The sequence below is a fragment of the Macaca mulatta genome, chromosome 7, assembly GCF_049350105.2.
Source record: "Macaca mulatta isolate MMU2019108-1 chromosome 7, T2T-MMU8v2.0, whole genome shotgun sequence".
Taxonomy (NCBI): Eukaryota; Metazoa; Chordata; class Mammalia; order Primates; family Cercopithecidae; genus Macaca; species Macaca mulatta.
This window is the reverse complement of record NC_133412.1, coordinates 53,464,352-53,479,170: the sequence shown is the minus strand read 5'-3', so window position 1 is coordinate 53,479,170 and position 14,819 is coordinate 53,464,352. Positions and strand designations below refer to the sequence as shown.

General features: G+C 42.0%; 1 protein-coding gene across 9 annotated transcripts in view; it reads left to right on the top strand.

Moving 5' to 3' along the window:
* SIN3A (SIN3 transcription regulator family member A) overlaps positions 1-14,819 on the top strand; it is an 86,715-nt gene that overhangs the window by 20,449 nt on the left and 51,447 nt on the right. For 5 of the 9 annotated variants that reach the window (XM_028850317.2, XM_028850316.2, XM_077938035.1 and 2 more), the window contains 2 exon segments: positions 6,588-6,809; positions 14,183-14,359. In XM_028850317.2, the coding sequence (XP_028706150.1) occupies positions 6,621-6,809; positions 14,183-14,359 (366 nt within the window). In that variant the 5' untranslated portion in view covers positions 6,588-6,620. 9 annotated transcript variants of the gene reach the window in all.

Sequence of the window (14,819 nt, the reverse complement as noted above, 5' to 3'; positions counted from 1 at the left end):
CCATGATTGCACTGCTGCACTCCAGCCTGATGGACATAATGGTATACTATTGCAAAAAAAAAAAAAAAAAAAAAAGGAGGGTTCTGGGACTGCCTATCTGACAGGATTCTTGCGAGGAGGATGTCAGCTGATAGCAGTCATATATGGAAGACTTGGCTGTTGTCAGGGAGGAAATCTCTGACTCAGTGCTGGACTTCTAACCCTCCACACAGCGCCAGGTATGATATACACACTTGCTAATTACTTGTGGGATGAATGACTTGGCAAAGATTGTAAATAACTATTGCCTATATGTCTAAACTTACTATAATATTTTAATTTCATGCTCTATACCCCTGTGTTCTAATTCGTCTCTAATTTTCAAGATGTAGCTGATTATTTACCTTTATAGAGTCTTCCGAAGTGTACCTGTCTGTACCCCTTTCCCAATTTATAGTACTTATTTTTTCCACTCAGGAGCTGGTTTGTATTGTTGGCTTTTCTTCCTGTTTTTTTTTTTTTTTTCCCTAACCCTCAGAATCTGTGGATTTTTTTTTTCCAAGACTTTATCAAGAAAATTTCCAAATATACAACAAAGTTGATAGAATTTTAGTAAATATAATGAACACCCATATACACACTACCTAGATTTTACCATTATCATTTTTCTACTACTTGGTTTAACATATGCGTGTCCACCTATCCAGCCCTCCGTCAATGAATCTAATTTTTTGATGTATTTCAAAATAAATTGCAGACATTAGTATTCTTCATCTTAGTACTTGAGCATGTTTATCATTATCTAGAGTTTAATATTGTTTATAGCATTTTTCTTTTTTGCCCAGGCTGGAGTGCGGTAGCAAGATTTCAGCTTACCTCAACCTCCGTCTCCTGGGCTCACATGATCCTCCCATCTCAGCCCCCTAAATAGCTGGGACTACAGGTGCATGCCACCATGCATGGCTAATTTTGTATTTTTTATAGAGACAGTCTCGCTATGTTGTCCAGGCTGGTCTTGAACTCCTGTGCTCAAGAGATTCACCTGCTTCGGCCTCCCAAAGTACTGGGATTACAGGCACTTTGTGAGCCACTGTGCCTCGCTAGCACGTTTTTTCTTTTTCTTTTTTTTTCTTTTTTTTTTTTTGAGACGGGGTCTCGGTGTCTCACTCTGTTGCCCAGGCTGGAATGCAGTGACATGATCACTGCTCACTACAACCTTGCAAACTCAACTTCTGAGGTCAAGCGATCCTTCCACCTCAGTCCGTGGAGTAGCTAGTACCATAATTGTACACCACCATTTCCGTCTAAAATTTTTTTTTATTTTGTAGAGACAGGGTCATCCCATTGTTGCCCAGACTGGTCTCGAGCTCCTGGGCTCAAGCCATCCTTGAGCCTCAGCTTCCCAAAGTGTTGAGATTACAGGCATGAGTCACTGTGCCCAGCCACATTTTTCTTTCGATGCAAATGTTGCATATAATAAAATGTACAAATCTTTAGTACGTTTTGTGTGTGTATACATACATGAGATCATGCTATATGTATTCCACAGCTTACTGTTTTCTTTTTTTTTTTTTCTTTTTTTGGAAATGTAGTTTCACTCTTGTTACCCAGGCTGGAATGTGCAACGGCACCGTCTTGGCTCACCTCAACCTCTACCTCCTGGGTTCAGCGATTCTCCTGCCTCAGCCTCCCCAGTAGCTGGGATTACAGGCATGCACCACCACGCCCGGCTAATGTTTGTGTGTTTTTAGTACAGACAGGGTTTCTCCATGTAGGTCAGGTTGGTCTCGAACTCCCGACCTCAGGTGATCCACCCGCCTTGGCCTTCCAAAGTGCTGGAATTATAGGTGTAAGCCCCCGTATCCGACCTAGCCTGCTGTTTTCACTTAGTATGTCTTAGAGTTCATTCTTTGTACTTGTGGATAAACCCTGATCTTTCTGATTCCTACACAGTTTTGCATAATATGCATGATCACGTTTATTTAGCTATTGATATACATTTAGATTTTCATACTTTGCTGCAATAAATATACTTGGCAGATGTGTAGGATAGAGACCTGAAAGTGGAATTGCTAGTTTTAGTATTCCAAAATCTAGTATGTTTTAGCGTTCATTATTTATATTTGTGGAGAAACTTTGATCTGATTCTTACATAGTTTTCCATAATACATGGAATGGGTATGCACATTTAAAATTTTAATAAATACCTACAAGTTGCCAACTAAATAGGCTGTACCAATTAAAGCCTCCTCCATCAGTGTTTCCCTGTATCCTTACCCACACTGCATCATTTTTTTTTAAATTGCTTTGGAGTAGATTACTTTTTTTTTTCCCCCGAGGCGGAGTTTTGCTCTTGTTGCCCAGGATGGAGTGCAGTGGCGTGATCTCGGCTCACTGCAACCTCTGCCTTCCAGGTTCAAGCAATTCTCCTGCCTCAGCCTCTGGAGTAGCTGGGATGACAGGCATGCACCACCACACCCGGCTAATTTTATATTTTTAGTAGAGACAGAGTTTCTCCATGTTGATCAGGCTGGTCTCGAACTCCCGACCTCAGATGATCCGTTCACCTCGGCCAACCAAAGTGCTGGGATTGCAGGTGTGAGCCATGGTGCCCAGCCTTTTTTATTTATTTATTTATTTTGAGACTTAGTTCTGCTCTGTTGCCCAGGCTGGAGTGCAATGGCGTCATCTCAGCTCACTGCAACCTCCGCCTCCCAGGTTCAAGTGATTCTCATGTCTCAGCCTCTGAGTAGCTGGGATTACAGGCGCCCACCACCACACCCGGCTAATTTTTGTATTTTTAGTAGAGGGAGGGTTTCACCATGTTGGCCAGGATGGTCTTGAACTCCTGACCTCAAGTGATCTGCCCCCCTCGGCCTCCCAAAGTGCTGGGATTACAGGCATGAGCCACCGCGCCCGGCCTACTTTACACATTTTTTATTACTAGTGAGACTATGTATGGTTTCCCCAACTAGTTTTTATACTTTTAGAGGGCAAGGGCTGAAATCATCTACGGACTTCATATCTACTCACTAAGCATTTGCTTTTAATGAATGAATGCTGCTGAAGCATTTCTGCTTTATTAGGTTTAGGCTGAAGAAGGATGAGTTAGCTAAGTATGTGAAAGGTTAAAAACAGCTGAACTTGCTCCCTGCATGTGTGCCTTAAATAAGTAAAGGGACTGACTCTTCCTTCATTTCATCTCTTCTGTGAGAGGTAAGGTAGTGAAGTAGTTAAGAACCAGGCTCTGGAGACAGATTTCCTGGATTTATATCTCAGCTTTGCCTCTTACTAGCTGTGCAACCTTGGGCGGTTTACTTAATCTTTGTGTTTCAATTTCCTCATTCATAAATTAGAGAACACCTTGCTTATAAGGTTGTTGTGAAGGATGATCAGGCCCTGAAACAAGGGGTATGATTAGAGTGGAAGCAATGTATTTGAGAGAGAGAGTTAGGAATAGAACTGTGAGTGGTAATTGTTAAAGAAATAAAGTATGGTTCAGAGAAAGTTCTGCAGTGTTGTAGAGGTGGTATGGAAAGCAAACTCTGGAGGTGGATAAAGTTAAGTACCATATGAAATCCCAGTCGCTTTATAAAACAAACGATATTTTAACAGCCAAAAGATAGGATATGATATCAGAATAGACCATAGTACTGTGATACTTAATCTATGAAAAGCTCACTTCTTCTTTTTCTTTATGGTTCATAAACCAGCATTTGGAAATCACTAATGTAGGCTGATCCCCTCCTTTTGCCCCTGTTTGAAAATAGGACCAAAATTAGAAAGCTTCATGGTAGATAAGAGTTTGGAGTAGAATCCAGTTCTTTTTTGTTTGTTTTTATTTTTTGCCCTCAAACATTCTCCCATCCGATAGAATCCAGTTCTTAAAAGGTACTCTGGTGTTTTTTCTATAGTCGTGCTGTGCTCTTCACATCTGATTTTGGCTTATTATTTATAAAGTTTTTGTTGTTGTTTTTTGAGACAGAGTCTCTCTGTCGCCCAGCCTGTAGTGTAGTGGTGCAATCTCGCTCACTGCAACCTCCTCCTCCCAGGTTCAAGCGATTCTTCTGCCTCAGCCTCCTGAGTAGCCAGGATTACAGGCACATGCCATCATGCCCGGCTAATTTTGTAATTTTAGTAGAAACAGGGTTTCACCATGTTGGCCTGGCTGGTCTCAAACTCCTGACCTCAGGTGATCCATCCACCACGGCCTCCCGAAGTGCTGGGATTACAGGTGTGAGCCACTGTGACCAGCCTATAAAGTTTTTTTTTAAACCCAGTGCTGCCCTATCATAACATTTCTATAATTGTTTTTTGTTTTTGTTTTGTTTTGAGACAGATTTGCAGTCTGTTGCCCAGGCTGGAGTGCAGCGGCGGGACCTCCACTCACTGCAGCCTCTGACTCCTGGATTCAAGCGATTCTCGTGCCTTAGCCTCCCAAGTAGCAGGGATTACAGATGTGCGCCATCACGCCTGGCTAATTTTTGTATTTTTACTAGAGACACCATTTCACTGTGTTGGCCAGGCTGGTCCTGAACTCCTGACCTTAGGTGATCTGCCTGCCTCAGCTTCCCAAAGTTCTAGGATTACAGGTGTGAGCCACTGCATCCAGCCTATAAAGTATTGACTTCATTTTTGGTTACAGAGGTTAGTCTCCGATGAGTTAAGCATCAGTTTTCAACCAACAGAACCCAAGACCAAACCACTGAAAGTCATGAACATATATAAGAAATAGCCAAAAAGACATTTTACTCTACCTATAATTAGACTCAGTTCCTCATCCCAAAGCACGTTGAGGTTTAGTGTTCGTAGTTGATTAGTGGCTCTTCAAATATCAAATAGCATGCATAAATCTATATTCTCAACCTCTTAATATGTCTAAAAGCTTTTGGAATACTAAGCTAAACATGCTGCTTCGTACTAGAAAAACCTAGGAAAGCATAACTAGCTAAGACATTTTAAATTACTTATCAGCAACTGTCAGAAACGTTCGCCGGGCGCGGTGGCTCACGCCTGTAATCCCAGCACTTTGGGAGGCCGAGGCGGGCGGATCACAAGGTCAGGAGATCGAGACCACGGTGAAACCCCATCTCTACTGAAAATACAAAAAATGAGCCGGGCGCGGTGGTGGGCGCCTGTAGTCCCAGCTACTCGGGGAGGCTGAGGCAGGAGAATGGTGTGAACCCAGGAGGCGGAGCTTGCAGTGAGCCGAGGTCGTGCCACTGCACTCCAGCTTGGGCGAGAGAGCAAAACTCCGTCTCAAAAAAAAAAAAAAAAAAAAAAAAAGAAACGTTCTCAACTCCATTTAACTGAGTTCCACATATTATCACACACAAAGCTGAGAGACTTAGTCTGAAGTTATATAGGCCACAGAGAGTGTATTTGTGGCTCGAGTTTACAGAAAGATAAAAGTGGCCAGCTTGCAAATTAATCAGTTGTGCTGCTGTGTCAGGTTCCCACTTAGGTGTGTGAAATGTGAGAAAAACCTGAGACAGGATTTCATATCTAAGGATTAGAGTGGCGGCCAGATTGAGGACTATCATGAGGACAAAGAAAAGGTGAAACAGCCATGGAGAGTCCTTGTAAAGACTACTTTCCCTTCAGGGTTTGTGTGCTCCCAGAGGATAAAGAAAAGATCTTGGGTAGACTTAAGAATTAGGTAAAGATTATTATTATTTTTTTTAACATACTTTACTTTAGATGAGGGGAGTGGTTTGCCAAATCTCCCACTATTACTGTAATTTTTATCTTCTTTCCATAGCAGTGGTGTCTTATTTAAGATATTTTTTGGGGACTGGAAAAGTGGTGGGGCCTTTTTTCTTTGGATGGCTGATGCATTCTTTCTCACTGATGGTGTGTTATTGTGTTAGTGATACTGATGTGGAAAGACTCCAAAGACCCAAGTAGATTCCTGGGCCAAATGTTCATAGACTTTTTGTGTCCTGCAGGAAGGAAATTGTCTCCCACAGAGGTATTATTAAGCTAAGAGAATCTCTTCTTATAACTGTTAGAACCAGAAGAAAACTTAGGCATGATCTGTTCCAACTTTCTTATTTTATAGTTGGAGAAACAAATTCATATAGAACGGGGAACTTGTTGAAATTACATAGCATTTTAAATTGGCAAGTCTAGAATCTTTGTCTTCCCATTCCTGGCACAGTGTTCTTTCCATGATACCATTTTAATTGTTGAAACAAATTTTAAATTACACCACAATTATAGTAGTAGGTTTTGAGAGGATTTAAGAAGTGCTTGAATATTTTTGCAGCGTGTGGATATGTAATTAATATTAGGAGTAATAGCACTGGAGGAGAAAACTAGAGAATAATGGGATAAAAGGTTGTGTTTGTATTTTTAAATTGGAGCCTATTTTTCAACTTCACAGTACCAAATTAATTAAAACTATGTTATTTAAATGTGTTTTTCATTTATAACTTGTTCACTGTGGTTGGGCGGTATGCCCACATACACTTAAACATCACTAAGATGAAACAGATGATCAGTTCTGGGAGTCAGGCTTTTACTAAACTTGGGTGACTGGTCCTAAGTTACGTACATCATACTGGAGTGAGAATTGACTTGCATGCTATTGCTTTTGGTTTCTGCAGGTTTTGTAGTGCATCCCTGAGCATGAGCGCAGAATGAAGCGGCGTTTGGATGACCAGGAGTCACCGGTGTATGCAGCCCAGCAGCGTCGGATCCCTGGCAGCACAGAGGCTTTTCCTCACCAGCACCGGGTGCTTGCCCCTGCCCCTCCTGTGTATGAAGCAGTGTCTGAGACCATGCAGTCAGCCACGGGAATTCAGTACTCTGTAACACCCAGCTACCAGGTAAGCTGGAGCGAACCAAGGGACTAGAATGAGGGAGGAGGAATAGTGATTTTAGGCAGTTATAAAACATTTTTTTAATACTGGTAGATATTTAAAAATTGTTGAGAATGTGTAAGGTTAAAAAAAAAATTGTGTACTCACCATACAAATTTATAAAAAAAAAGAATGTTGTCATGACCTTTGAAGTTCTCTGCATATCCCACTCTGCTCCCTTCTTTTCCCTGCCTTCAGAGGTAGCCACTAATCTAAACTTTGTATTTATCATTCCCTTGACTTTATTTACTTAAAAAAAAACTAACATAATTGTTTAGTTTTGATATTGCTGAACTTTTATATAAATGGAAACATTTTCTTTGACTCACTTTTTAAAAAAACTCACATTTTTATAGATCACTGTAATTCCACCATTTTCACTCTAGTGTAAATTATATGCATATACTTAATTTATTTGTCAATTCTACCGTTGGACTATTGGGCTGTTTCCAGGTTTTTGCTTTTACAAAGGTGCTGCTGTGAACATTCTGATATTCTCTTAGTGCACTCATTGGCAATTCATGACAAAATAAGAAGCTTGTGCCAGAATTTAAATCAACGCACTTATTAAGACAGTTTTGCTATTTATTTTTTAAAAAGACAGCTGAATTAAACATCATTATAGTGAAATATGACTGACTCTTGGACAGTGTGGGAGTTGAGGCACTGACCGCCCCCCTCCCCCATGCAGTCAAAAATACATGTATAACTTTTTTCTTTTCTTTTCTTCTTTTTTTTTTTTTTTGGAAATAGGGTCTTGCTCTGTGGCTCCTGCTGGAGTGCAGTGGTGTGATCATGACTCACTGCAGCCTCGAACTCCGGGGCTCAAGCAGTCCTCCTGTGCCCCAGCCTCCCTAGTAGCTAGGACTAGGTGCGTACCACAAGCTATCCTCCCGCCTCAGCCTCCCAAAGAGCTGGGATTACAAGTCTGAGCCACTGTGTCCGGCCCATGTATAATTTTTGACTCCCCAAAACTTAAATACAAATAGCCTGTTGTTGTTCAGAAGCTTTACCGATAACATAAATGGTTGATTAACATGTATTTCGTATATTTGTCATATACTGTATTCTTAAAATAATCTAGAAGAAAGAAAATACTAAGAAAATCGTAAGGAAGAGAAAATATATCTACTGTTTATTAAGTGGAAGTGGATCATCATAAAGGTCTTCATCCTTGTCTTCACATTGAGTAGGCTGAGGAGGAGGGAGAAAGAAGATGAAGGGTTAGTCTGGCCATCTCAGGGGTGGCAGAGATGGGAGAAAATCCACGTGTAAGTGGACTTGTGTTGTTGCTGAGTGCAGTGGCTTGCACCCATAATCCCAACACTTGGGGAAGTTGGAAGCATGAGGATGGCCTGAGCCAAGGAGTTAGAGATCAGCTTGGGCAAGATAGCAAGCCCCATCTCTCCTAAAAATAAACAAAGATTAGCAGGGCGTAATGGTGCACACTTGTGTTCCCAGCTGCTTGGGATGCTGAGGTGGGAGGATCATTTGAGCCTGGGAGGTTGAGGCTCCAGTGAATATGCTACCGCACCCAGCATGAGTGACAGAGTGTGAACTTGTCTCAAAAAGAAAGAATTAATTAATTAATTTTAAAAATTAAATAAAAAATTAGCCAGGCATAGTGATGTGCGTCTGTAGTCCTAGCTACCTGGGAGACTGAGGTGAGAGGATTGCTCAAGCCCAGGAAGTCAAGGCTGCAGTGAGCTGTGATCAAGCAACTGTACTTCAGACTGGACAACAGTGCAAGACCCTGTCTCCTTAAAAACAAAACAAAACTCGTGTTATTCAAGGGTCTGCCATAGCTGATTTACATTGTGGTGCAAACTCCTTACCCTGTTGCAAACCAGTCAGCAGGTTTGAGGACATACAGGAGTTTGTCAAGTACCTATGAAAGGGATTGCTGTGTCACAGGGTATATGCATCTTTAGCAAGTTCCCCCAAGCATTGTATATTCCTGTTGTTCTATGTCCTGACCAACACTGATCATCTGTTACTCTGTTTTGTAGAAGTGAAGAAATTTGGTTTTTGCCCTTTTTTATTGTGAAAGTAATATATCACTTCAGTTTTTTTTTTATTTTTTCTTTTCTTTTTTTCTTTTTCTTTTTTTTTTTTTTTTTTTTTTTTGAGACAGAGTTTTGCTCTTATTGCCCAGGCTGGAGTGCGGTGGTGTGATCTCGGCCCACTGCAGCCTCTGCCTCCTGGGCTCAAGCAATTCTCCTGCCTCAGCCTCCCGAGTAGCTGGGATTACATGCACCTGCTGCCATGCCTGGCTAATTTTTTGTATTTTTTACTAGAGATGGGGTTTCCCCATGTGGGCCAGACTGGTCTTGAACTCCTGACCTCAGGTGATCCGCTCCTCTTGGCCTTACAAAGTACCGGGATTACAGGCATGAGCCACCACGCCTAGTCTATTTTATTTATTTTATTTTTTTTGAGACAGAATCTCTCTCTGTTGCCCAGGCTGGAGTGCAATGGTGCAGTCTTGGCTCTCTGCAGCCTCTGCCTCCTAGGTTGAAGCAATTCTCTTGCCTCAGCCTCCCGAGCAGCTGGGATTACAGGCGTGCACCACCACACCCAGCTAATTTTTGTATTTTTAGTAGAGATGGGGTTTCGCTATGCTGGCCAGGCTGGTCTCGACCTCCGGTGATCCGCCTGTGTCTGCCTTCCAAAGTGCTGGGATTATAGGTGTGAGCCACTGTACCCGACCTTATTTTATTTTTTTGAGATGGTGTCTCGCTCTGTCGCCCCAGCTGGAGTGCAGTGGCATGATCTTGGCTCACTGCAACCTCTGGCTCTGAGGTTCAAGTGATTCTCGTGCCCCAACCTCTTGAGTAGCTGGGATTACAGGTGCACACCACCATGCCTGGCTAATTTTTGTATTTTTAGTAGAGACAGGGTTTTGCCATGTTGGCCAGGCTGGTCTTAAACTTCTGGTTTCAAGTGATCTGTCCGCCTTGGCCTCCCCAAGTGCTGGGGTTATAGGCGTGAGCCTCTGTGCCCTGCCACACTTTGATTTTTTTTTAAAAAAGATACAAAATGACTTTTTTCTGTCATGCGTCAGATTTTCTCCCACTGGTGAATTTCTTGGGTATCCAGTTTTGTATGCATATACAAGCATATGTATATCAATCTATCTAGCTATCTAAATTTACCTTTTTTTTTTTTTTTCTTTGAGAGAGAGTCACACTCTCACCCAGGCTGGAATGCTATGGCATGATCTCAGCTCACTGCACCCTTCATCTCCTGGGCTCAAGCAATCCTCGCACCTCAGTCTCCCAAGTAGTTGGGACTACAAATGCATGCCATCACACCTGGCTAATTTTTGTATTTTTTCTGTAGGGACGGGGTTTTGCCATGTTGCCCAGGCTGGTCTTGAACTCCTGTACTCAAGTGATCTGCCCGCCTCGGCCTCCCAATAAGTGCTGGGATTACAGGCATGAGCCACCTTGCCTGGCCTTTCCATTTTTCTTTTTGTACAATTTGGATCATACCTTACATACTGGTCTGCTGTTTGCTCTTTTCATTTAATATATAGTGGATATCTTTCTACTTTAACATATAACTGGTCTGGAGAGGCCTTCAACCTCATTTGTTAGTGACCTTAAAAATATATGGGTACTGGGGTACCCATAAACTGAGGTAATGTTTTTTAAAAACAATTTGGCAGTTTGTGTCAGAGTGTTAGTTTTTGACCTGGCATTTCCATTTCTAGGAATTTAGTATAAAAATACAAAGAAGAGGAAATGCAGCTGAAGTAGGAAATGGTGATTCCTGAGGCATCACTCTTCCTCAGGAGTCCCCTTGAAGCAGTCTGATCCCTTCCTGTGGGGCTGGGGCAGCAGTCAGAAGACTGCCAACAGATGGCATCTTTTAGGACTTGGAAGAAAAGAAAGTTGCTTGTTTACCTTGGGTGATTACTTTCATGATCTAAACAGGTTAATGACTGTTTTCTACATATGGGATAGTTACATTTCTTCTGAATGGAAACTAGAATGTGCTTGTATAAGTCAGTCTAGTAAAAGCTTGTAAACCCTGTAAAAAACATGCATACTGGAATATAGAAGCTCAGAATAATAGCCCATCTTTGAGGTACATTAGAGCTTTTAGAATTGTCTAAATAGTTTCTTTTTACTCTTAATATGCCTTGTATCATTTCTGTGGATTTATGCATAGTCACTTGGTTTCTCCCTCTCTCTCATTTCTTCATCTACCTCCAGGATAATTTTTATAAATGTGAGGATTTGAAAAAAGTTTTATTCTCTCTTTAAATTGTGGTATAAAACTTAACATTGTTGAGAGAAAGAAAGTTTCATGTTATTTAGTCTCCTTATTTTGGGGACGGGGCATTCAGGCATTTGGACAGATTGTTGTCTTCTGTGGTGATCAACAGTTCTGAAAAAGGAAAAAAGTTCTGAAAATGTTTTATAGCACTTCTTGCAATAGATATAGAAGGAAAGTGGTTTTGGCTTTTATTTCCTCAAACTTATAAGAGGACAAGAGAAAGATTGAGATAAAAGAATAGAAAAGACATTTGTTTGAGGCCAACCATCAACAATTTGGGTAAAAAATTTATTTTACATTAGATATAATGCTCATAGCAAATCAAGATAAGCAAAATAAGCAAAGTAGGTTGGGCGCGGTAGCTCATACCTGTAAGCCCAGCACTTTGGGAGCCCAAGACAGGTAGATCATTTGAGGTCAGGAGTTCGACACCAGTCTGACCAACATGGTGAAACCCTGTCTCTACTAAAAATACAAAAATTAGCCGGGTGTGGTGGCAGGCACCTGTAATCCCAGCTACTCAGGAGGCTAAGGCAGGAGAATCACTTGAACCTGGGAGACAGAGGTTGCAGTGAGCCGAGATTGTGCTACTGTACTCCAGCCTGGGCGACAGAGCTAGACTGTCTCAAAAACAAAAAAACAAAAAGAACAAAGTAAGAGTCATCTTTAATTCTGTAACCACAAGATTAAATGCTAACATTTTGCTATATATTAGTTGTCTAAGGTTTAAAATCTTTTTATCATACCGCTTTGTAATGTGCTTTTATTATTTTTTTGAGACAGGGTCTTCCTCTGTCACCCAGTGTAATGTGCGTTAAAAAAATATTTAAAAGGCCGGGCGCGGTAGCTCAAGCCTGTAATCCCAGCACTTTGGGAGGCCGAGTCGGGCGGATCACGAGGTCAGGAGATCGAGACCATCCTGGCTAACACGGTGAAACCCCGTCTCTACTAAAAAAATACAAAAAACTAGCCGGGCGAGGTGGCGGGCGCCTGTAGTCCCAGCTGCTCGGGAGGCTGAGGCAGGAGAATGGCGTAAACCTGGGAGGCGGAGCTTGCAGTGAGCTGAGATCTGGCCACTGCACTCCAGCCTGGGCCACAGAACGAGACTCCGTCTCAAAAAAAAAAAAAAAAAAAAGAACTATTTAAAAGTTTAATTCTATATACAGTACATGAATACATTCAACTTGTGGATTATGAACTTTTTTTTCATATTCAAATATATCTCTATCACTGTTGAAAGTGTGGCTTACAAATGGCTAATCTGTATCCTTTGTTACGAGTTCGTAATGGCATAAGTATAGAAATTGAGAGTGTTTAGAAACTATTCTAGCAATTGGACATGATCATTTTTTATTTGTAAAATCCAGTAATGAAAGTTACAGTCAGGGCACAGTGGCTTATGTCTATAACCCCAGCACTTTGGGAGGCCAAGGCAGGTGGACTCCATACCCAAGAGTTCGAGACCAGCCTGGGCAGCATGGTGAAACCCTGTTTCTACAAAAAGTACGACAGTTAACCAGGCATAGTGGTACATGCCTGTAGTCCCAGCTACTCGGGAAGCTAGGATGGGAGGATCATCTGAGCCTGGGGAGGTCAAGGCTACAGTGAGCCATGATTGTACCACTGCACTCCAGGCTGGGTGAGAGAACGGGACCCTGTCTCAATAAAAAGGCAAGACAAAAAAATTACGAGTTTATGTTTTTTTTGTTTTTGTTGTTGTTTTGTTTTTTGAGATGGAGTTTCACTCTTGTTGCCCAGGCTGAAGTGTGATGGCGTGATATCGGCTCACTGCAACCTCCACCTCCCTGGTTCAAGCAATTCTTCTGCCTCAGCCTCCTGAGTAGCTGGGATTACAGGCATGCGCCACCACGCCCATCTAATTTTGTATTTTCAGTAGAGACAGGGTTTCTCCATGTTGGTCAGGGTGGTTTCAAGAACTCCCAACCCCAGGTGATCCACCCGCCTCGGCCTCCCAAAGTGCTGGGATTACAGGCGTGAACCACCACGCCTGGGGGGTTTGTGTATTTTTTATTTTCACTTTCATAGTAATTTATTTTTACTGGATTTTTATAAAAGTTGTGGTCCCTGATGGATTGGAACTTTAAGAAAAACATTCATCCTTTACCACAGACAGTTTGAGATAAACTATATAATTTTTTTTTTCTTCTTTTTGGAGACAGAGTCTTGCTCTGTTTTCTAGGCTGGAATGCAGTGGCGTGATCTCAGCTGACTGCAACCTCCACCTCCCAGGTTCAAGTGATTTCCATGCCTCAGCCTCCCAGTAGCTGAGATTACAGATGCGTGTTACCATATCCAGCTAATTTTTTTGGTATTTTTAGTAGACGGGGTCTTGCCACGTTTGCCAGGCTGGTCTCGAGCTCCTGACTCGAGTGAACCTTCTGTCTGGGCCTCCCAAAGTGCTGGTTACAGGTGTGAGCCACTGTTCCCAGCTAAACTATATAATTTTTAATAGCTACAAATAATTTGGTTATAACTTGGGTGGGCTGTAATGTATTTAACCAGTTCCTTTTGTGGAAAATTTGGGTTTCCTTCTTTTTCTTTTCTTTGTTGTTGTTTGTTTGTTTGTTTGTTTGTTTGTTTGTTTTAGAGATAGGGTCTCATTCTGTCACCTGGGCTAGAGAGCAGTGGTGTGATCACAGCTCACTGCGGCCTTGAACTCCTGGACTCAAGCAATCCTCCTTTAGCCTCTAGAGTAGGTGAGACCACAGGTGCATGTCACCACGCCTGGCCAAGTTTTCATTTGTGGAGATGGTGTCTCACTATGTTGCCCAGGCTTTCTTTTCTCTTTTTAGAGACGTGGTCTCACTCTGTGGCCCAAGCTGGAGTGCAGTGGCATGATCATAGCTCACTGTAGCCTTGAACTCCTGAGTTCAGGCGATCTTCCCATGTAGGTGAGATAGGTGTGAGCCATCATGCCCAGCAGAAATTTGGGTTTCCAATTAATTATCTTTGTACATTTGTATTAGTTATTTAGACACATTTGGGGAAGAATATACAAGCCTTGAAGTTTCCTGTCTGTATTCTGTTCACCCCAGGTTTCAGCCATGCCACAGAGCTCCGGCAGTCATGGGCCCGCCATAGCAGCAGTTCATAGCAGCCATCATCACCCAACAGCTGTGCAACCCCATGGAGGCCAGGTGGTCCAGAGTCACGCTCATCCAGCCCCACCAGTTGCACCAGTGCAAGGACAGCAGCAATTTCAAAGGCTGAAGGTGGTATTCAGCTCTTTTTCTTGGGTCAAAAAGTTTATCTTTAGCAGGAAATACTGGCTGCAGCTTGTCGGTTGTGGTGGTACAACTTCTAACCTGAGATACTAGCTGTCGAATCACAAGTTTTACTGTTTTTGTTTTGTAAAATTTGCTTCTGTTTCCTATCTTGGCACCAGTGCCTGATCCAGAGAAGAATATACTCAGATGTTTTTGGACTGTATGAAATGCATGTCACTCAAATGTTACCAGGATTGTGGGGCCATTTTCATACAAAATAAACCTTAAAATTCATTTTTTGACTGCTTCCTTTTGAACTCTCTATTGAGCACATACATGATTGGCTACAGGTTTGTACAGTAAATTGGCCCGGTAATATGTCTTACAGTTGAATCTTTTTAAATTCTTTTAAATTTTTTTTTTTTTAATTTTTAGTTTCAGAGATGGGGATCTCACTGTGTTGCCC